The following is a 24,448-nucleotide window of genomic DNA, read 5'->3' on the forward strand; positions in this document are numbered from 1 at the left end:
TATTCCTTGCTATATATGTCATACAGGCTTCAGTCCCTTGGTCCGCTCCCACCCCACCCCCATTCCTCATCTCTCACTGCATGTGTGTGTGTGTGTGTGTGTGTGTGTGTGTTTCCATGTGTCTCTCTCTTTCCCTCTCTCTCTCCAACAGGAACAGGGGGTGAGTGTCCTGCTCTGGTTCCTGCCCTGACTTATGCTGGTTCGTTTGGGTTTTTTTTTTTAAATTTTGTTTTGTTTTTTAACTACCTCCTTCCTCTGGCTCTCTCTTCCTCTCTTTGCTTTGTTCCTCGCCTACTGGTAAGTTCAACAAACACTTTTTCAAGAGACCTTAAAAGTTGTGAGGTTGGGGTTGGGGGGGAGGTGTGCTTTGCCCAAACAGCTCAACTTGGAGATTGACAATGAACTGCTGAAACCCTTTTCATTGTTTCATTTGTGCTTAATAATATGCTCCTCAATAAGGCACAAGGGTCTTTTAATCTTCTGCCAGAATTGGCAGTAAAAAGTTTTCAGTCTGAAGAATGAAAAAAAAATAGTCAAGATAATAGAGTTTATACAAGAGAAAGTTTTGTAATACTCCTTTTTTTTTCCACCAGCAATTAATCAGAAGATCAATATTTGCTAAGAAAGGGACAATTAAAAGAAACACAGAAATTTTCCTAAACCAGGCTTCTCCTGCCGTTGTCAGGCTACTTTTAGGAAATGAGGGTCCCTGAGTGTTCAGTGACTCATTATTCCTATTTAAAAGCAAATATAATGTGAAAATCCAGAGGGCTTACAATAGATTTACTGTATGGAATTAGAACAATCTTTACACCTGAAAAGTACAGGGTGAATTCACATACAAGTTCCATTGGCCCAAACCCAGACCCTGTGTGCACAGGCTACTATTTATATTTATTATTTGTAGAATCTGAGTAAATGTGGGTCTGATTTCAACCAAGGAGGACCTCTTTAAAGTACACAGATATGTATATGAGTATTTACCTAATCATTTTTAATGTACATATTCCAACTTGTTAATTCTTCCCATTTGGAATTTAATTTTTTAAAAATAATGTTCTCCTTCCAAGGTTTTCAAGGATGAAGTGTTAACTAAATACCAAACCTCCTTTTAGAAGAGCTTAAAATAACTTCTGGCTGGACAGAGGGTGCCATGTGTCTTTCTGCTTGGTGGTGTGGGGAGAGGCAGAAGCTATATATAGACAGACATGTGTACCTCATGGGGGTTAAATTAAAAATGCCTGTGATTAAGAAGGTGAAGAGGTGCTTTATAAAATTGATTAAGAGAAATAGTATAAAGAAAGGTGAATTTACTTTTTGTCAGTATTTAGCTAATGCTGACAGGTTGCATTGTTAAACTCTGCCTTGGAGGGAAGAGGAGAGAGGGACCTGTCTACATTGAAGAAAATTTTTTGGTTTTTTTGTTAAAATCTGGGCATTAAGTGAGAGTGAGGGTGAGAGAAAGGGTAAGATATCTTGCTCATATAGAACCTATACTTACATTATTCCACTCAACATACTATCATTAGCAAAAACACTAAGAGCCTAAAATGGGGCCTCTTTTTGTAAGAGGGTAACCAACTTTATTGTTAAAAATAAATGGATCACTAGGTACTGACAGAACTGATGTCAACAGGAGCCTAAATGCTGGCTTAGGTTAAAGTTATTACAATTTAATGAACTATATGTAACAGGTATCAGATCTATTTATTTAATTTGCAGTACTTGACAGGACACAAGCTGAGAAATATACACTCCAAGGCTTACCAGGACTGATCTTTGCCCAATGATTCAAATAATAATAAGAGCCAATATTTATATAAAAGTTCATGAGTTATAAAGTTCTTTTACATCATTTGATCCCCATGGCAACTTTATAAGATCAGTATTTATTATTATTAATAATTACCATTATTATTATTGTAAAGATTATTATAAGTTATTATTAATCCCTTTTTGCAGGTTCAGAAACTGAGACTCAGAGAGGTTAAATGACTTTCCTGTGTTCATACAGTTAGTAAATATCAGAGGCAAAAAGCCAGGACTATTCTGTCAGGAATAGAACTTGAGTCACTTCTGACTGCAAATTCAGAGTTTTTCCCTTTAAACCACTGTGCTCTCAGGTTTCTAGCTTCTGGATAGAATGTAAAATAACAAATATCTTTGTCTCTAAAAATCGACTTAAATTGTATTCCAACTTGTTTCCAAAAGAGCATGATGGGTAATTCTCCTTGTTCTTCGTAGTAAAGCAAGTTCTTTAAAACAATATTTAATGCAGCTATTAGTATCATAGAATCCATCTATGTCATGCTCAAAAATTCAAACGGATGGGTGATCTCATCAATCTGAAAGTTCACTCCAGCAATATGGATCTCGATCCAACCATGCCTTCCCAAGCCATGTGTGATTCTTACCTATATTTTCCCAAAAGTTCACCACAGGGGATCCATCCAATGCTCTGCAGGCCTTCCTCACTTCCTCCCAACATTTCATGGTACCCATGGAATGATTTGGATGTCCACTTGTCATATCTAGATCTTGTCAAGTGACCAACCCATCTCTCTGCCTATCATAAAAGTCCTTCGTCACTTCCTTCACTCCTATTCTTTTTCAGAGTTTCCTATTGGTTATATGTTGTAGCGTGCTCATAGTAAACATGTGTTTCACCATTGCTCTCTATGCAAGTCACATCTTTAGCTCTTCGTAGGTAATGGTGTTCCATGTCTTACTGCTATAGCCAGAAAAATGTTAGTATTGAAAAAAAATGATGCTTTATTTTCATGGGAGGCTTGAAGTCAGTAAAAGAGCTCTGTAGTTTCCAAAAGCAATTCAGCTTTCTCTCCTCCTCCACTTTGACATTCTGGACCCAGCTTATCCATTCACATTCTCTATCCCAGATATAAATATATACATATATATGTGTATATATGTATATATATAAAACATGTATGTATTTATGTAGGTATGTGTATATATATACATGTGCATATATTTATGTATAAATCCCATATATATGTGTGTGTATATATATATAATATATATATATACGCACACAAATAGATACAGATGTACACACACACACACACACTGTCGGATAAGCTCTTTCAAATGCATGTTGAAATCTGTGCAATAAACTTTCTTCATTCACGTGTCCTTTCCTGCACTGAGGAATAGGCCAAACTCTTTTAAGCAATTACAGATTTTTTCCAGGAGTCTCTGCAGTGTTATGGGACATGATAATCATCACAATGTCATCTGCAAAAAGGAGTGTCTGGAAGACCACATCATCCACAGGGAATCTCTTTCCCCAGAGCTCTGTGCTCAGTCTCTGCCATCACAGGGGTGACTACCCTTGGAGAGCACATAGCTTCTTGTTTTATGCCTCAATTGATGTTTATTATTATTGTAGATATGTTCTCCTATACAATATTTCTTATAATAACCTGCTAGTTCTCTGTCTCATTAAGAATGCCCTTGCATATGATTCTCACAAAGTTTTTATGTAGATGGGGAAGTAACCACATAGGGCAGCAGCTGTTGATGTCCTCTTGCTCACTTTGGTGAGGGGTAGTGCACGGAGAACTTTGGAGATTTTTTCCCCTTACCTTTGGTACTGTCTCCTCCCTCAGATACTTTGTGATTCAATCATATTCCCACAACACAGATCTTCTCCTTGTATGTTTGGTCTAACCTACCTGCTTTTTCTGTCTTTGTTCTCTTTAATGCCACTTCTGTTTCATTTATAAGCACATGCAGGGCCATGACATTACAGTCCAGATGCAGTGGTTCTATTGTCTTTGGTGATGAAAAAAGTTTTATACACAGTATACAAATCCTTGCAGATCTTTTCCATTTTTAAAAAATGTTTGTTGTCCTCCATCCAATTTCCTCTCTTGGGAGGATTTTGTTTAATTGTGTCTCCCATGAAGTTTCTTTAAACTAGTTTTACCCTCCACTGCTTCTTTCTGCATTATGAGATGATGCTGTTCATCATCTTATGTTATCCTGTTATGTAAGATCTTACAAATAAATTTGTATTCTAAAAAGGTGTTACTTATGGCTGCCATTGATCTCCACTTTGTAATTAAGTCAAGTGTTTCTGCCTAAGATCCTTTTTAGGCACTTTTGACCTTCTTATTATAGCAATTGATTTATATTGGTTAAACTTTTGTGTGAAATCATTGTAATCTGTCCATATCCTTTCAACCAATATCCTTTCAAACATTTATGAAGTGCCTACTATGTGTGAGGTACTATGCTAAGTGCTGGAGATTTAAAAAGAGGCAAAAGATGGTCCTTGAACTCAAGGACCTTACAATCTAATTTCTTCCAATCATACTCCATATTCATGATCAATATCTTGATTAAATGGGTTGAGGTTTTTGTTGTTTTAATTGTATACAACATCTTTTTTCTTATTTTTATTCTTTCTTCTGCCTTTGTATTAATTTTAATCTCTGTTTTAACAAATAAGTGTTCTGACCATATACAGTCAGTTTCTTAAATAATAAATCCCATAGCCAAGCACAATGTGTGTTCCAATGGGCTCTGCTGCTTGGGAGGGTGAGACTGGTGTATTGCTTGAGTTCAAGTGTTTTAAGCTACTATAGAGCTAAAGTCAGTCAAGTTTCCTCATTAGGTCTGGCAACAATATGGTAAGCCCCAAGGAACAGAGGGTCACCACACTTCCAAGGAAGAACAAAAGGACCCAGACCACAAAAAAATAACAGATTAAAGCTTCTATGCCTGTGAATAGCTGCTACATTTTCAGTCTGAGAGAGGGATACTCAGTCTTTAAAAAAAAATTAATTCTATATCAATGATGAGTCATTTCTTTCTTTTACAATATAGCAAATTTCATTTTTGTGATGTTATTCAGGATTCGCCACGTCTAGGACATTGCAAAAAAAATTTTAAAGAAAGTATTCATGATAATAGGTCTAAGGCTTCTTTGTAGCATAAAACTTTCTGGCTTCTCATATTTATTCCTGCTACATATCTTGTAATATGTTTCTCATTCTCCTCACCTATCCTCACCTTTGCACTGAGGTCATTAAGCATTAAAGTTTGTTTATTTGTTTGTTTGACTGGACCTGTGATTATATTAGCGTTGAGAACTCCCAAGAAGTAAACTCCTATCAATGCAGATCAGTACTCCCTTGCAACTTATAGTCTTAGAGGGTTACCTGTAGCATTAAGAGTGTAAGTGACTTGCCCAGAATCACAGAACTAGGATATATCAAAGGTAAATATTGTGATCTCTGAGTCCAGCTATCTATATACTACGTCACACTTCCTCATCAAGGTACATGTAGTTTTAAGTCAGAAGGTCCTCATCAAATTGTGCACAGAATTTCTCTATCTCTTTGTCCTTTGCAACAGATGTTAGTATATAAGCTGCAATTGTTTTCTTGATGTCTTTTGGTAAAAACTTTTGCAATACAAGCTAACCAAATGTTTCCTGAAATTATGTTTCTTATTGTCCTTAGTTCACAACAAAAGCAATTTCACTAACTCCTTTATTTGGCTCTCTAAGGAGAACCTGTGAGCCATCGTATTGGCTGAAATTCCCTTGTTTGGTTTCATTTATAGCAAAAACATCAGGATTGATATTAAGGTGTGTTCATTTGGTCATTGAAAAAAGATCTCACATTTAGTATATCAACAGCCAAGTTAAAGTTTATACAGTCCAAAACTGTGATTCTTACTGCCCTGTTTTCTACCACTCTACCACCCTCTCTGCAAAAGAAGAAGGGGGCTACATAAGCCTGAGGCTATTTTGTATTTGTCTTTGATTCATGGGTTGCCATGGTCGAAGAATGAATCACTAAGTGACCAGTCTACTTACCTCTCCACACCTAGCTAAGATAGTCCTCTGAAAGCAGGCTCTGTCCATTGCCAAAATTACACTTCAAGTCTTTCTAATTTGGTTGAACTTGCCAGAGTTTGAGTTCTGCTGGCATAGATTTCAGAAACTAGGATCATTTCCACACCACAATGAGTCATTACAATAGGATTTTGTGAAGACTATTCAGTGCAGAAATTCACTTTTATTATCTAAGGATCAGTGCTACAGCTATGATTCGTGCTGTAATTTGGCAAAAGACCTTCCTTACATATGAATGGTCCTGTATTATCCCAAATTTCATATTTTTCTGTTAGATTCAGAGACTATCTGGTAATTTTATTATAGTATCTGAAGGGCAGGAATCATGGTAGTTGAAAGAGACCCAGATATGAAATCAGAGGGCTTGTGATAAAACCACAGCTCTGCTGTTTATTTACCTATAAAATCCTAGGTTAAGATCACTTCATCACTATGGAGATCATTTTCTTCATCTATAGAATGAAGGAGTTGGGCCAGATGATCTCGATGATCACTTCTGTCTCTAGATCCCAAGATAAACTGTGACCTGATAAGACATGTAGGCCACAGGAGTCCAGGATCAATTGGGTTGCCTTGAGAGGGAGTGAAATCCTTGTCACTTGAAATCTTGATGACCATGGGGTATTTTATAGAGGTGATCCTTGTTCAGATATGAGTTCAGATATTGACCTTTGAAGTCAATCAGTCAACAAGTATTTATTAAGGGTCTATGATATGCCAGGCACTGTGCTAATTGTTGGGAACCCACAGGAAAGCAAAAAAAACCCCAAAAAACCAGTCCCTACTGTCAAGATGCTCACAGTCTCATGGGGGAGATAACATGCAAATAGCTATGAACAAAAAGCTATATACAGGATAAGTTGGAGATCAACAGAGCAAATGCACTAGCATTAAGAAGGATCTGGAAAGGCCTCTTGTAGAAGATGAGACTAGCTGACACTTGGAGAAAGCAAGGAAACTAAGACTAAGAGGGAGAGAATTCTGCCAGTGAAAATGAACAGTCAGGAGATGAAGTGTCTTGTTCAAGGAAGAACAAGGACAGTGTCATTGGATAGCAGAATGCTAAGAAGAATGGAAAGGGGTGAAGAGACAGGTTAGGAAGGGCTTTGAATGCCAAACAGAGGATCACCTGACGTTGATAAGGAATCATTGTAATTTATTGAATAGGCAGATGACATGATCAGTCTGGAACTTCAAGATGATCAGTTTGGCAGCTGAGTAGGGAATGGCCTGGATTGAGTACAGGCTAGTCAGTAATCCAGGAGTGAGGTGATGAGATTCTTTACTAGGGCAGTGGCAGTATTAGAGGAGAGAGCAATGTTACAAAGATAGAATTGAAAGAACTTCAAAACAGATTGGACATGGGAAGGGAAGGAGAGAGACAGAAATAAAATGATATGAAAGTTGAGAATGACACCTTGGTTTTGAGCCAGGGAAACTAGAAAGATGGTGGTGGCTTCCATGGTAATAAAGTTAGGGAGGGAGGGAGGGTTAAGGGGGAAAGATGATGTTTGGTTTTATACATATTGCATTTACGATATCTATGAAGCATCCAGTTCAAGATGTCCAGTATGCAGCTGGAGACATTCAAGACTGGAGGTTATGAGAGAGGTTAGGGCTAGATAAGTAGATCTTTGAATCATCAGGATAAAGGTGATAATTAATTCCATTATAGCTGATAAGATCCTTAAGTAAAATAGTATATAGAGCCCAGAACAAGTCCCTTTCAATTCAATAATTTTGGGATTCTGTTATGTGGTGCAGTTAGCTCAAGTCTGCTTATATTTTAAAATATTGCTATATAATCCAATGAAAACCTTTTTTTTCCTAATGATAGAGTGATAGACTTGGGGTCAATAAATCCTGAGCTCCAACCTTGCCTCAGACATTATGAGCTTGTGCCAATTAATCTCTCTGGGCCTCAGTTTCTTTATTGTAAAATGAGAGGGTGGACTTGATAAGCTTTAAGGCTCCTTTTAGCTTTAAATCTGTGATCCTATGCTTATAAATAATCATACCTCTAAAAATCAAGATGGGTTGTTGTCTCAGCACACCAAAACTCAAGTATTATACTAAAAAATTGAATGAGTATTGCTTAGTAATGCCATGGAGCTTAATGCCCTCAATCACACAAGTGCCTCCTTTCCTCCATTCCCCTTGCAATGAGAAAATCAAGAGCCTTAGAAAGAGCTCAGAGTTCAAAGGGACCTCATCGGCTCTCTAGTCCAACCTATATCTGAAAAAAGAATCCCTAGTACAACATACCTGAAAAGTCATCATCTAGCCTTTCCTTGCAGGGTCCTAATGTGGGGGAACCCACCATTTCCCAAGTTAATCTATTTCTCTTTGGGATTGCTTTAATTTTTAGGAATTGTTTCCCAACATCAAACCTAAACTTTTATCTTTATAACTTCCATCCATTGTTCTTGATTCTGCTTTCTGGATCCAAACAGAACAGGTATAATTCCTCTTTCTCATGATAGCCTTTCAAATATTTGAAGACTGTCTGGTCATGGCCTTCTTGAGTCTCTTCTTTTCTAGGCTAAATATCCCCAGTTTCTACAACCAATTCTCTCAAGGAATGGACTTGAATCCCTTCACTGTCGTGTTACCCAGAAATGAACACAGTATTTCAGATAACCAAGGCAGAGTACAATGAGACTATCATTGGAAATTATGATTTTTTAAGGTTTTTTTTTTGTTATTGTTGCCATATCACATATTGGCTCATATTGAGCTTGTAGTACACAAAACAATTTATGGTTTTATCCAAATGCTTTTCAAACTGCTAGTTTTCCATGGCAAGGACATGTGGGAACCAATTTGAACCAGCTCATATGAAAAAATTGTTAATTTCAGTGGGAGCATTACATCTCAGAAATCAGCAAACACTACAAATCAGGACTTGGTTTATAGGTTTTGTTAATTGTCTAGAATTAAGGACATAATGGAGAAAATGTTATTAATGCAGATTAAATTTAGAAGTGCGTCACATGTACTTTTTTTTCACAGACAGGCAGTTGTTAAACATTAAGCCATTGTTAAACATTGGCCTCTGACCATGCCGCTCCCATTTTATACTTGTGAAATTGCTTTTCAGAGTCCAAATGTAAGACTTTACATTTATCCCCATTACATTTTATCTTAATGGACTCATACTAGTGTTCTAGCCTGTCATAATCTTTTGACTCTGTCAACCAATATGTTAGCCATCCTTCCCAGATTTATGTCATGTGCAAATTTGATAAATACGCCATCTATACCTTTATCCAAGTCATTAATGAAAATGTCAAACAGCACAGTACAAAAAACAGATCCCAAGGTACACTGCTGGAGACCTGCCATTTTGATACTGAACCATTAATGACCACACTTTGAGTCCAGCCATTCAACCAGTTCTGAATTCATATAATTTTATTATTTCATAGCCCACATCACTCCATCTTCTCCATAACAACAGTATACTATTAACATCAATAGTATATTAAATATTATTAATAATACATTATTATCAAATGCTTTGCTAAAAGCTAGATGAACTATATTAATAACATTACTCTCATCTACCAGTCTAGTAACCATGTTTAAAAAAAAGAAAATAAGGTACATCTGGCATGGCCTGTTCCTTTGTAATATATATATATATATATACATATATAGATATTTATATATACATATATATAATTTATATCTTTTATTTTCACATTGCCAAGATTTCCCCCTATAACTCTCCTTTCCTGCCCAAAAAAGTCATTCCTTAATAACAGAATAAAAAAAAAGAAATAAGAAAGAGAGGATGAAGAGAAAAAATGAACAAAATCAATTTGTTGAAAAAAAAATTTAACATTATATGCAATATTTCACACCTGTAGACTGCTCCCCTCCCCTCCATCTCTGCAAAGGCATAGGGCAGAAGCCTCTACGATCTCTTCTCATAACATTCATTTTCAACTATTTTGTTACTCTTTCCATTTACATTGTCATAATAAATGTATATATTGTTTCCTTGGCTCTGCTTACTTCATGTTCCATCAGCTCATGTAAGTCTTTCTTTGCTTCTCTATATTCATCATATTATTCATTTCTTATAACACAGTAATATTCTATTATTATGCAGGACAACTTGTTCAGTTATTCCATGACTGATGGGCATCTCCTAGTTCCTTCAATTAATTCTTTCATGGAATAGACTTTAATGCCTTCACTATCCTGGTACCTAGAAGCAAACAGCTGGCCAGGGCAAAATACAGTAAGACTATCAGTTCTTTATTCTTGGAATTTATATTTTTCTTAAAATAGTCTGAGAGTAAATTTTGGTTTTTTTGGTTGCCATATCACATGTTGACTCTTACTGAGTTTGTAGCACACTAAAACTCCCAAATGTTTTTCTTAATACCCTTTAACCATGTCTCTCCCACAAAAAGTACCAATATAAATATTTTAGTGGATATGAAGCCTTTCTTTTTGTAAGTGAATTCTTTGGGGTTTATGTCTAGCAATGGAATCTCTGGGTCAATAGTTATGGACACATTAGCCATTTTATTTGTATAATTCCAAATTGCTTTCCAGAATGATTGTACTAATTCACTGATCCACCAACATACTAATGTGCTTGTCTTTCCACAACTCCTCCAACATTGACTCTTTCCATCTTTTGTCATTGTAGTACATGAGAGTTCAGAAAAAGAATGGCAGAGCCACACAGGGATAGCAGTTTTAAAACTTTATTACTCACAAAAGGAGGGAATGAATAAACGTGAACAGGGAGCAGCCTAAATGTATGGCTCCCATTGCCTTCTGCCAAAGGCAACATAGTGGAATGGCACCCTGACATGGAGCCTTGCAATGGTTTTCTTACTCACATGAGAATCACATAGTCCCAGTAGGCTCAAACTTATATAGATTTTTATACAGAGTCAGCTGGCACCAATAGAAGATTGCCAGGTTATCCATAGAGGAAAATAACAATATAATTGGGACCAGTGAAATGAGAATATTTTCTAAATTGCCTAATAAGGAGTGAGGAATGAGAGAAAGAGATAGGTAACAACTCTAATTGTGCCATTCAATGAGAGGTATTGGGGAGGAGTGCCCAGTCTCAAGGTCATTACCCCTACCATACTTGTATCTTGGGGACTAGAGTCATACCAGTCAAACTGGTTTTCACTGGTTCATAGTCATCTTTGCCAATCTGTTGAGTGTGATGAGGCAAAACCTCAGAAATATTTTAATTTTTTTCTCTTATTATTAGTGATTTGGAGAATTCTTTTATATGGTTGTTAATAGTTTGAATTCTTCTTTTGAGAAGCATGAATTGTTCTTGATGAAGCCATATTGTTTCTGTACAATTACTCCTTCCCTTTATAGTTGTTTACCAACTATCTCTTTAATGATCTTTTCTGGGATTTTCCAGGCATCAACATCAAGCTCATTGGCCTACAGTGGGCAGAATCTATTTTCTTCCCATTTTTGAAAATGGAAACAACATTTAATCTTCTTTAATCCTATACTACTATTCCCATTCTCGTCAACCTGTCAAATATTATTTATGGTGGGGGGTATTAGCTTTTTTACTATTCAATTATTATTTTATTATTATTATTAGCTGTTTTATTATTCAGTGTTTATTTGGGATGGTTGACTTGAGTTCACCAAGGACAGATAGGTGTTCTCTTATTAATTCCTTGTTGATCTTAGTTATCAGTTCCTTGTTAGCCATTTTTATTCTGTCCTTTCCATTCCAAAGGTCCTTCTTCTTGGCAAAGAAAATGGAAGTAAAGTAAGAATTAAGCTTCTCTGCTCTCTCTCTGTTGCCAGTTATCAGTACCCTATCTACCCCAAGCTATGGTCTTATCCCTTCTTTGGTCATCCACTTTCCCCTAATTCTGCTGAAAGAAGTACTTTTTATAGTCCTGGAACAAATGCCTAAATTCATTGGTAGTCTTAGTATTCCAGACACTATGTTTATAGTACCTTATCGTGGGCTTTTCTTTTCATCCTCTGTTGCCTGCCCAAAGTGCATGACTTTTGAAAATCTAAATTAGAAGCTAAGGGTGTGGACATGTATCAGTAATCCCTGATACTAAGGAGACAGAGGCCAGCGGATCACTTGAGTTCAGGAATTCTTAGCTACAGTGGGTTAAAGCCCATCAGATGTCTACACTGAGTCTGGAACCCATCTAATGACCCCTTGAGAGTATGTGGAAGGGGGTAGGATGTGTGGGGATTAGGCTGTCTAAAGAGGAGAGAACTGGCCCCTGAATATATCCCTCCTCCTTGTCCCCCCATTCATACCTCTTACTCAGAGAGCCATTTTCTGTAATAGGTATTAAGATGGGGTAGGGGAAGCAGGTCAGCCAAATTAATCACATGTCAGCTAAGTATGACAGTATATACAATGTTGCCTACCTCTAGGCTCCTACATTTTCAACGAAGGGAGGGAGTCATTTCTGTCTTTCTTCATTACGCAAGGGTCAATTATATCATTGGTTGTATAACTATAACTAACAGAAAAATACTGTTTTGTCACAGAGTACTAACATAGAGAGAGTCCTCCTTATCTTTTGGGTCCTACTTCTTTCTCCCAACAGTAATAATCAGACCCAAACAGAGACTTAGGATCCAGTCTCCATAGCACCACTCACAGGAATCCCACCTTCCCCTCCCCATTTTCTCTAACTACAAAAAAACAAAAAAAACCCTTAAGCAAAAGGGTTAGAGCTCTCCCTCTCTTATTGTGACTGCACCTGTACTAGGACTGTCCTTTGCATCCCAGTCTCCTGCAACCACTACCTTCCCCCCACTTCCCACTCTGCTCCTCCACTGCATTTGTCAAAAGTGAAAATCTGATTAGAGGGTAATTCCTATTGTTTAAACAAAAGAGCAGTCTGTACCTCAGGAGATGGCCCTTTTGAGTTCCTGTGGCTGAAAAAGTCAACATCCTTTGTCCGCCCTGTTGATAGGCCTCTCCTTAGATGACATAAGTTTATTACCAGGCCCAAACTCAAAGCCCCTCCAAGTTCATAGGAACTGACAGAGTTTTACTCCATCAGCATTCCTTTCAAGTACCTAGGGCCAGTACCCCCATGAACTAATAAGGACTTGAAGGAGAATGCCCACAAAAGTATAGCTGCCCTTCGTTTTCTAGAAACACAGCATGACTTGCATTTATAACTCTTTCTTCTCCCATTACCCATTAATAAATTTAGAAACTAAGAGAACTGGAAGGGATCTTATAGGTCATCTAATTCAAGTTCCTCATTTTACAGATAAGAAAACAAACTCACAGAGATTAAAGCAACTTAGCCAAAGTTACACTGTTACCAACTGACAAAGCCAGAACTTGAACCCAGGACTTCTGACTCTATGTCTAGTGTATTCATCATACCACATGATCCTCCAGTTCAATAAAAGTTTTCTTCCCCTACTAAGTCTGGTGACAACTTTGAAAGTACCTAAGGCTCCTCATTTTCATTTTAACACATAAAGATTACCTTGTGCAAGAAAATTACTCTTAAATTGAAGACAGAGAATTCCTTCTCAGTCTTGTTTGCTGGCTCCTCATCCAGGTCATGCCTGCTAACCATAGGCATCCCTCAGGGTTCCATCCTGGGCTCTCTTTTCTTCTTTCTATATATTACCTCATTCAATGATATCATCAGCTCCCACAAATTTAATTACCATCTCTGTACTGATGTTACTCAAATCTACCAATCTTGTCCCAACCCTCAGCTGAAGTTCAATCTCACATCTTCTTCTACCTTTCTGTTATCTCAAACTGGATGCTCAGTAGACAACTCAAACCTATCCAAAACTGAATTCATTATATTTCCCACTAAACCCTACCTCCTTCCTACCTTCCCTATTACCGTAGAGAGCAACACCATCTTCCAAGTCTCTCAGGTTGACCACTAGAAGTCATTCCCCACTCCTATCTCTTATTCCCCATCCCCATCTAATCTGTTGCCAAGGTCTTTCAATTTCACCTTTGCAACATCTCCTGAATAAACCTCTTTCTCTCTTCTAACACTACCACCACTCTGTGGGTCTGCCTGCCAGAAGTCTCTTCACTCATCCTCCCCTCAGTCAGTAAAGTGATTTTCCTAAGGTGCAAGTCAGACCATGTCGAATTCTCTTTATCTCCAAAAACTCCATAAACTCTAGTGGCCAGGATCAAATAGAAAATCCTCTGTTTGGCATTCAAAGCCCTTCGTAATCTAGCCCCCTCTCACCCTTCCAGTCTTCTTACACCTTACTCCCTGACACATACTCTGACTTAGTAACACTGACCTCTTGGCTGTACCACGAACAAGACACTCCACCTCTTAGCTCTAGACATTTTCTCTGGCTGTTCCCATACCTAGAATGTTCTTCTTCATCAAGTCTGTCTACTGGCTTCCCTGGCTTCCTTAAAGTTCCAACTAAAATCCCATCTTTGACAGGAAGCTTTTCCCAATCCCTCCTAATTCTAATGCCTTCCCTCTATTAATTATTTCCTATTTATCTTGTATACAGCTTATTTATATATGTTTTTTAAATTGTTGTCTCCCCCATTAGATTGTGAGTTCCTTGAGGGCAGGAGTCTTTTACCTCTTTTTGTATCCTCACCTCTTGGCACAGTGTCTGGCACATATTAGACACTTAAATAAATTGATTGATTAATTGATCCTAAATTTACTGTCTTCTTTGGGGACAGCTGGGTTTCAAAGCATGTTCCCATACTTTCACTAATGTACATCATCCCTTTCCTCCAAAAGACTCCTTCATATTAAACATCTTCGCATACTTTTTATGACCTTTGGATTTTACTGTATACTATAATTTTGATCCTTAACTTTCTTCCTTGCCCTCATCTAACATTCATCTTAAAGCCTACCTGCTGTAAGACTCCTCCCCAGATTGTGTGTACTTGGAGGAGAAGAGAGGGAGGAAAGGGAACTGCTGCCCCACCTCCAAAAAAAAACCCCAAATCCAGGACTAATATTTATTTGATACATTTAGACCCCCCAAAATTGTGCTTGCAACATTTGTTTTTATATTTTAGAACATTGCTACTGTTTGAAAATGATCACATTTGCAGGGATGTGTTAGTAAATGTTTAATGACTGGCTCTGGAAAAAAAATATTAATACTCTTCTAAGTTTAATCTGTATTATTAACATTTTCTTCATCAGTTTCTTAAGTATAGAAATCAACAAAACAATAAATCAATCCCTGATTTGTAGCATTTATACATTTCCAAGGTGGAAATGCTCACACTAAAAATTTAACAATTGGCTCTGGCAAACTCTACAAGCTGGCTCCAACACACCCGTGAGTGGCCAAAGCTGCAATATTTTCACATAAAATTTTTGCTTCATCTCTTCCTTCACCTTTTGAAATGCAAAGCCTATCATTATTGTTATTATTATTATTATTGATTTTAATGCCAGTTAGACCAATTAAATCATGGAATTTTAGAGTCAGAAGGATTCTTAGGCAAGCGAAGGAAATACTGTCTGTGAAAGGGTTTCCTGCAGATAAAATACACTTTATGTAAGCTACTATTATTGTTCAGTTCAACCCTTTCGATTTATGTATGGAAACTGAGGGTCAGAGTGGATTGATTAATGATCTGTCCAAGGTCACACAGCTAGTGTTAGAGGTAAGAATAGGACTCAGGTTTTCTGACACACCTAGAACTCTTTCTGCTGTGCCATAGATGGCTATTTTGATTGGTCCTTATGTCTAACTCTGAGATTTTATTATTCTATTTCTAAATATTATACTTTCCAAATAGTGATCACTTAAAATTACAGGCAAGCAGAAGGCTGCCTCATATAAATTATGATTTTAGTTCCAATTTTGGTTTTTTATGTTTAATATTACAATTGAGAAAATCCCCCAATTATAATTGTGATATTAATAAAATTTATACAATATGAAAAAACATATAATGGGGAGGCGGTATTTACAGAGTTGTTCTCCTCCCAGGTTATGACTTTAAGCTGTACTAGATAAGAAAATGGGAACCCTAAAGTAAAACAGCTCAAAATGATCAACCCTGAGTCAAATGTCAATGTGAACATAGGAAAAAATAGATTGTAATTATGCTTTCAGTCTCCATAATAGAGAATAGTACTCACCTTTCTCCACTCCCCGCCCCCAAAGTTCGGGGAGGAAAAAGTTAAGGGAGGATGGGGGAAGAGAAGGGAGGGTGGAAAACCCAGTGTTGATAAAATGCCTTTAAAAGGAAAAATGGCTTTGAAAAATATTCTTTCCATTCCAATTCTAATAACAGAAGTTTATGAATGTGAGTTCTGTTTAGACAATAGGCTTGTAATAGCCATCTGTTTTGGATATGTTTGATAAATCCATTCAAAATCAGCATTGCTCTATCCCATTCATGTACAATTGGGAGAATGACATTAAACCTCATTATGTTTGACGCTAGATACTAGACCAAGCATGGAGAGTAACCAGCACACAGATCTGTCTGCCGAACAACAGCCACCCCCTTCTGCAGAGAGCAACACTTCGTTGTTACCTCATCAGAATGGCCTGGACAAACAAACAGAGCAGAATCCAGAGCCCAAGTCTCAGATACCTGAGAAAGAAGCAAGTGCTGGCCCTGAAAACATGGGGAGTGATATTTCTGAAGAGCTCAATCGGCAGCTGGAAGACATTATAAAGACCTATGGGTCTGCCTCCAGCCTAGTGGGGAAAGAGAGTGGTATGAGCGATAAGGAGAAGTCTGAGAAGGTGGAACCCTTCAACCATGAGGAAGGGGAATATGAAGATGCAAATGATGACAGCGAAAAAGAACCAATAGCTGCTGGAGAAGCCCCCACATCTGCAGTCAGGGAGCCTTTCAACAACAAGGAACAAAAACTGGAAAAGAAAATCCTAAAAGGACTAGGCAAGTAATGATATAATTAACATGGGGCCTTTCTTTGATTCATTTCTAATCATGAGCAATAATAACAACAACTAACATTTATATAGCACTTTAAGGTTTTGCAAAGCACTTTACAAATATCATCTCATTAGATCCACATAACAACCTTGAGAGGTAGGTACTACTATTGTCCTCATTTTACAAATAAAGAACACAAGTCTGAGAGAGGTTAAGTAATTTGCCCAGGGTCACACAGCTAGTAAATGTCCAAGACAAGAATTTAACTCAGTTTTTATTGACTCCAAGTCCAGTGCTCTTTCCACAATACCATTTCTTCTTTGGGTCTTCACAAAGTCCCACGATCAATTATAGACATGACTTACCCTAGGTAATGCCACTGTATAAAAATTTGTATGTATACCAAAAATTCATCCATTTTAACAAACATTAGTATCTACCATGAATGGGCAATGCCTTATGCTGGGTCCTGGGAATATGAAAGCAAAAGTAAGATAGTCCCTGCCCTCAGGGAGTTTACATACTATGGGCGGTGGGAGGGAGGGGGAAGAGATACAATATGAACAGAAATAAGAAAATACAAAGTATAAAAAAAATTAATTGTGTAAAATAATTTTAGGAGGTAGAGAGTGCTGATGAGTAGAGATATCAGAAAAGATTTCACAAAGGAGACTGTGGGCTTTGATGGAACATAGCTATCCTATGAGAAAGAGGTAAAGAAGGATTTCATTCAAGACATTCAAAACATGGCCATGGAGGTGAAGGTTGAAGGGCAGGAATGGTGTGCACAGGAAACAACTAAAAGGCCAGTCTGACTAGAACAGAGATTGAGGAAAGGGAAGTAATATGAAACAGGACTGAAAAAGTAGAAAGGATACATAATGTAAAGGACTTTGAATGTCAAGCTAAGGAGTTGTATTTTATTCTAGAGGCAATCAAGAGCCACTAAGGGGTTTTTGAGTATGGAGGATGGGTGGCATGGTCAGACCTGTGTTTTAGGAATGTCAATTTAACAGATATTGGAGGATATATTGGACAGAGAAGAGTCTGGAGGTAGGAAGAACAATTAGGAGGCCATTGCAGTATTCCAGGTAAGAGGTGATAAAGGCCTGGACTAGAGGAGAGGACAGACTATGTGAGCAGAGAGTAGGGAGTGGGAACAAGACATGTCATAGAGCTAGAATTAGATATGTGGAATAAGGGAGAGGGAAGAGTCAACAATAACCCTGAAGTTTGAAACCTGAGTGAGTTGGAAGCACGGTGATGCTCTCAACAGAAACAGAGGAAGATCAATGTGAGAAGTCAATGTGTTTTGGTGGAAAGAGTACTACATTTGAAGTCAGAACCTGAAGTCAAATCCTAGTTCTACTGCTTACTATAACTTATGTAAACTTAGATCAGTCATTTGCCCTCTCTGGGTCTCATTTTTCTCATCAGTCAAATAAATGAGTTGAATTATATGGTCTCTAAAGTATTCTTTCAGCTCTAAGCCCCATGACCCAGTTTGGAAAAGATTTGTAGATGTAGTTAAGACTTAAACTAGGTCCTAAAAAGGGAATAGGATTGAATTAGGTGATTAGGGGGCAGGGGAGGGGTGACATTCCAGGCAAGATTCAGTAAAGGCCCAGAGGCAGGAACTCACCTGGTATATTTGGGGAACAGAAAGGTTCATAATGAGGATGGAAGTGATAAACTTTTATCCACATAGAGGACCTTGCAAAGGAGTTTGAATTTCATAGGCAATGGTTCATGCTGGAAGTCTCTGAGCAGGGAAAAGATCTGATAATAATAATGTTTTAAGAAGATTAATTTGGCAATAATAAGGGATAGATAAGTAGTCTATAAGTTCCTTGAGGTCAGGGACTGATTGTAGAGTCTTGCTTAATCAAAGACTTTTGAATGAATGACTGCCTAACAAAATTATTATAATAGAGATGCTAAGGGGGAAATGCCACCTATAAAGGTCCCCATTTCTCTCCAAAACATAAAATAAGCCTTCACTTGACTATGAGGTTTCTTCTTCTACAAAATCAGTTTGTAGACTATTACAATAATCTAGACATGTGGTAAATATAGGGAACAAAAGCAAAAGAATCATTTGTAGGAAAAAAATTCTGTTCCCATGCATTCATTTACAATAATACCAATGGAGAAAGGGAGCTTAATCATACAATTATTAATTTTTAAAGTGTGCATTTCAAACATAATTATCTTGTAATTCATTTTGGCATTTCAAAAAATGGAACATAGAGACAGCAGAACACAACTGGGTGACAGAATATAATTTTATTTTATGAGGTGACTAATTCTGTCATTCAACAGCAGCCCCAAAGCACACTAAATGTTAGCTTTCAATTAATTAGAATGCAAAAAAAAATTTTCTTGCTGTGTAGGTAAAACAAGCAGAAAAACTTTAGGATCAGAAAGGATGGCACGAAGAAGAAATAGGAGGTTGGGATGCCCAGAATCTATTAACTTTTCAACCAAATAATAGTGACACCCCAGGCAAACCCCTTTAATCTGATAGCTTCACTTCGTTTATTGATCCATTGGAATCCAAGAGCAGAATTCATTAGATAAGTTGAAAAGTAATTCTACAGTCATGGAACATCACTATGAGATGCTAAGCAACACTACAGTTGACAGTGTAAGAAAGGCTAAATAATTTATTAACGTAACTGTGCCTCAGCGCAGTTGATCCATCCCACATAAGACATTAGGATTAAAATAACTGAGATGAGACCTAAAAAAATAATATTCCAACAGGTTCAAAAGTTCAAGGTTAAATTCAAGATCCTTTTTGTGTAATTGGCAGAGATTCAAAAATCACTCTAGCATTTGGTCATCCCAAGAAAGGCTTCACAGCTGCTTTCTCCTTTCTCCCCCACTCTCTATGCAAACCAGAATAGTAAGGGCTTTCCTATTTATGCCTGACATTTTTAAAAGAACCTAGCAGTACTAGAGACCATTAACAAAACTTTAGCCTAGAAGAATGACTCAACAATTCCTGACTTGGGAAACTAGAACTTTGGTGTTAAATCTCCAAAATTTAGGTCTCCAAATTTGATTATGTTTACTTTTGCATATGGAAGTTGCAAAGATATATGGTGGGAGTGGAGAAAAGGGAGAAGGTGGAAGAGAAAGGGAAAGAACAATGACTGGTTCTTAGTGTGGTTGTTTCTTCTTTCTGTTCATTTTTATTGCTTATCTTTACCAAAGCCTTCCAATTTCCAAATTGCCAGAATGATTTACAAGAGGAAAACCCATCTAGCTCCATTTTGCCACAAGTCACAAGGCATATGGATTTGGTTATATGTTATCTTTTAAGAAAGGTGTTGTGAGTGGGGAAAACCTGGGTTCAAATCAGTCGCTGACACTTCAGTATCCATGACCACAGCAAGCGGGTTACTTAAAGTTCTAAACCTCAGTTTCATCTTCAGTATCACTAATAGTTGTGACTCAAATCCATAAAAATATGTAAAGTACTTTGTAAGCTTTAAAACAGATAGTATAACTTCACTTCTTCCACCCCCAAGTCTCCTTTAAACTTGCAAATAAGTATAAACTTATTTATCTACTACTTTCTGTATCTACTATTTGTTCCTGGCAGACAGACTCCGTGGGGGACTAAGAAGCATAAAAATAAAAGCTCACATTTGCAAAGAGCTGTTAAGGTTTACAAAGCACTTTCCTCACAATAATCCCAGGATGCTGGCATTGTAGGTGTTATTATCTCCATCCGAAAGATGCAGAAACTGAGGCGTGGAGTGGTAAAGGGACTAGCCTGGGGTCACACCAGGAAATGTCTGAGCCACTATTACAACCTAAGTATCTCTTGACTCTAAGCATAAGACAAAAGTCCCTGCCCTCAAGAAGCTTTCAGTTTTGCTGGAAAAACAAGACTAACACACAAAACAACAGTGGACAATATAAGCAGTACACAAATTTCATGATAATGATACGTACTATAAGCCCTCTAGGTGATATGAGAGAGAGAGAGAGAGAGAGAGAGGGAGGGAGAGAGAGAGAGAGAGAGAGAGAGAGAGAGAGAGAGAGAGAGAGAGAGATCAATGAAGCCTGAGCTAGACTAGTCAAGAAAACTTTTTATGGGGGAGTGAGGTCTTGAGCCATCCAGAACAGTCTTACTGTTTCAAATCCCCACCCCTTCAAGAAATCATATTTATTCTCTCCTCTGTTCTGGCAACAGAGTGGGCAATATAGTAGTATCTTGGTCTCAAATAGCATGATGCTTCTTTTTTTTTAATAAAAGGGGCAGTTTTATTTGTTTCTTTTCTCTCCTCCCCCCTTCTCAAAACTAGACTTTTCAAGATTTTTAATTAATTTTTTCTTTGCAGTTCCAAATACCTAATTACCAAGAACTTAAACACAACAAACATGTACACAATCACTCTTTCTCCTACTCAGCTAACCTAGCAAAGAATCCTGAAGTTACTTCTTTAGCTAAATTTAGTACCAAAGCATATAGTTTGGTGAAATGAGAAGAATCCTAGTAAGAAGACCTAGATTTAGTCCTGGCTATATCTATTAGCTGTGTGATCCTGAACAAGTCCCTTCTTTCTGGACCTTTGTTTCCTTATCCATAAAATGATGCAGTTAGAGAAGATTGTCTCTAAAATTCTCTCAAAAAATTAATTGGAAAGTAGAATAAAGAATATTACATAGGCATTGTAGGATAGTGGGTAGAGAATTGGCTTCAGACTCAAGAAAACCTGGGTTTTCCTCTGACATCTATTGGGGTATGACCCCTTGGAAAAGTCATTTAATTTCTTAGTGCCCCATTCACTGGGTTTCTTGCCCTTAGACATGAACTTTTTCAAAAATATTTTGGTAACTATTTCAATATAACTGATTACCTTTATAATCCAATGTGTTTTATTTTGTTCATTTTAAAACATTCTAAGGAGTTCATATGCTTCACTATACTGGCAAAGGGGTCCAAGACACAAAAAAAGATAAGAACCCCTGCTCTAAGATTATTAACTGCAGAGCAAGGACTAATAATCTTCACTGATAAAGCTTCCTCACTGAGACTTCCCTATACCAGGGATGGTATCATCCAAAATTCAATATCAAGATCATTAAATCAATAAAAATTTATAAAAAAAAAAGGTAAAGAACATTAAATTATGGGAGACACAAAGTTGTTCAAATGTAGACTATAATTAGCAAAGGCTAAAAGCATAAGTATATGAGTTCAAGTTTGATAAAAAAATTTTAAGTTAATTCTAATCATAAAATCCTATAAAATAAATCATAATCTAATAAAATAAAACTAATCATAAAATCCTATAAAATAAACAACTTTTTAAATCAAGTAAAAATCAACACCAAAAAAATTTTAAAGTATAAAATATCCTCTAAATTTTTTTCTTAGAAGCATTAAAAGCATTCACAGTAAGAACCATAAAAAGTTACAAGAATCCCAGACCAATCTAGTTCAACGCCTCACTTCACAGGTGAGAAAACTAATTCCCAAAGAGGTGGGGATTGGGGTGGGGTGGGGCAGGGAGACAAGAAGGGAAAAAAAATAAGAGAAAAGCAAATTTATAAGATTTGGTAAAGCTAAGTAAAGGATCCCTGAATTTGTTATGAATAATCATTCTCAGGCTAGAAGTTTAAACAGCTCCCAGACCACTGGTGTACAGCTGGTTTGCTCATCTTAATTTAAGATTTTTTTCTTTGATGTAAAAATAATCTCTTAATATTCCACAGCTCCCTCAGACTACATCTGCGCAGTCCCCACAGCCATATGTGGGTCGATGTTATTCTTGCCGCGCAGGTGGCTATGCTCCCTTTTATACTCACTACATAAACTGAACATTTCACAGTATGGGGACCATATGCCCACCACATGCCTTACCAAGACTGAACACAAAAGAGACGCAGATTTCTTTTGAATGACACTTTGGGGAGAATTCAGTTAGTACTCTCCTTTAAACCAATTCCCTGCATAAAAGTAGGTTTTCCCTTTTGTGTCCGTCCCTCTGTTTCCTAAACTACCCTCACTTCCCCTTTGCTATAATTATAGCCTTTCTGGAAAGACAGACAAGTCCCTTTGTCTGATTACCCTAGGCCACAATAATCCCACATAACATCCCAGTGCCAGGGAAACCTGAAGCAGCAGAAACAACACAAACTCTTTCCCTTAGCAAAGTCATATCCTCTACACCCACCCTCTGTCTGGCTATAACTTCATCATTTTCTGTTGTTGCTGCTCAGACAGGTCAGCCCCAAAGAAGACTTTATTTTTTAAAGGGTGGCTAGGTGCATCTAAATATTAGGCTTCAAAATAAGGAAAGAATGTAGTTGATATATAGGAAAGAAAAAAATATACATATATATGTATATTTCAATCACTTTAGCGTTTCCAATGCACCAAGAGAGAAATTACTGATTTTGGATAACTGTCACCTCCTAGGAAGTTATGCTATCATCCAATTCAATCCAATCCGATGCATTCCAACAAGTAATAATTTATCTATTAAGTGCCAAGCAAGTCCCTGGAGAGAGACGGAGGAAAACAGCTTAGTTTCTGTTCTCAAAGACCTTACATTCTACCAAGGGGAGATGAATGTAAATGGATCAGTGTATACATCATCATTTGTGGGAAGGAGAAGGAAAACACTAACAACTAAGAGAATCAGAAAAGGCTTCTTGTAGGAGAAGCCTTGATTGAAGCTGGAGGTTCTAAGAGATAGAGATGAGGAGAAATGCTTTCTAGGTACAGGGGACACCCTTTGTGCATTGTCAAGGAGTCTAGAAATGACACATTGATTTTGGTGAACAAAGTAGGACAATTTGATAGGAGAGTAATGTGCAATTAGCCTAGAAAGGTAGGAAGTAAGAAAACAAGCATTTATGAAGCACCTACTACCTGCCAGGCACTGTGCCAAACACTTTATAAGTGTCATCTCATTTGATCCTCACAATTACCCCACAAGGTAGGTACAGTTAATTATCCCCATCTTATAATTGAGAAAACTGAAGCAAGCAGAAGTTAAGTAACTTAGTCAAGGTTACACAGCTATCAAGTGTTTGAAACTATATTTGAACCCATTTCTTCCTGACCCCAAGGCCAGCACTCTATCCATTGAACTACCTAGCCACCACTAGGTAGGCTACAGCTAGTCTGTCACTATGATTTCTTATCTCATTTGATTATAACAGTATGTAGACTGGTAAAATATAGGAGTATGGTAGTAAAACACAGGAGTACAGCAGTAAAAATATAGGAATACAGTAGGAGGAGGGATTAGTTTATAGGTTTTAAGAAAGAAGAATATATGGTATTCTGTTTGTCAGCCCGTTAAACATATTCTGTGGAGCTGGTGGGTAAGCACTGAATTAGAGTAGTATTAATGAATTTAGAGGTTTGAGCAGGAAGGGATCTCAGGAATTATCTAGTCCAACTCCTTCATTTTATACATGAGGGAATTGACCCTAATTTGGCCTGGGTCGATAAGGTAGAATTTAAATTCAGGGCTTCTGAGTTGAAATCCTATGTGCTTTCCACTACGCTGTGATGCTTTTTAATTAGCCTGTTCTTCACGGCCATAAAGGCAATTAGGTGGCTCAGTAGATGGAGTGCTTTGCCTGGAGTCAGAAAGATCTGAGTTCAAATGCAGACTCAGACACTTATTAGCTGT

At 37.3% G+C, this 24,448-nt stretch overlaps 1 protein-coding gene across 1 annotated transcript in view; it reads left to right on the top strand.

Annotated features, from left to right (window-relative positions):
* The first annotated feature begins 214 nt into the window (after positions 1–214).
* Positions 215–24,448, top strand: part of TXLNB (taxilin beta) — a 69,903-nt gene continuing 45,669 nt past the window's right edge. The window contains exons 1-2 of the mRNA XM_027850720.1: positions 215–297; positions 16,320–16,784. Of these exons, the coding sequence (XP_027706521.1) occupies positions 16,334–16,784 (451 nt within the window). The 5' untranslated portion in view covers positions 215–297; positions 16,320–16,333. The remainder of the gene's footprint in view (positions 298–16,319; positions 16,785–24,448) is intronic.

This window comes from Vombatus ursinus, unplaced genomic scaffold (assembly GCF_900497805.2).
Source record: "Vombatus ursinus unplaced genomic scaffold, bare-nosed wombat genome assembly UNPS02009132.1, whole genome shotgun sequence".
Lineage (NCBI taxonomy): Eukaryota > Metazoa > Chordata > Mammalia > Diprotodontia > Vombatidae > Vombatus > Vombatus ursinus.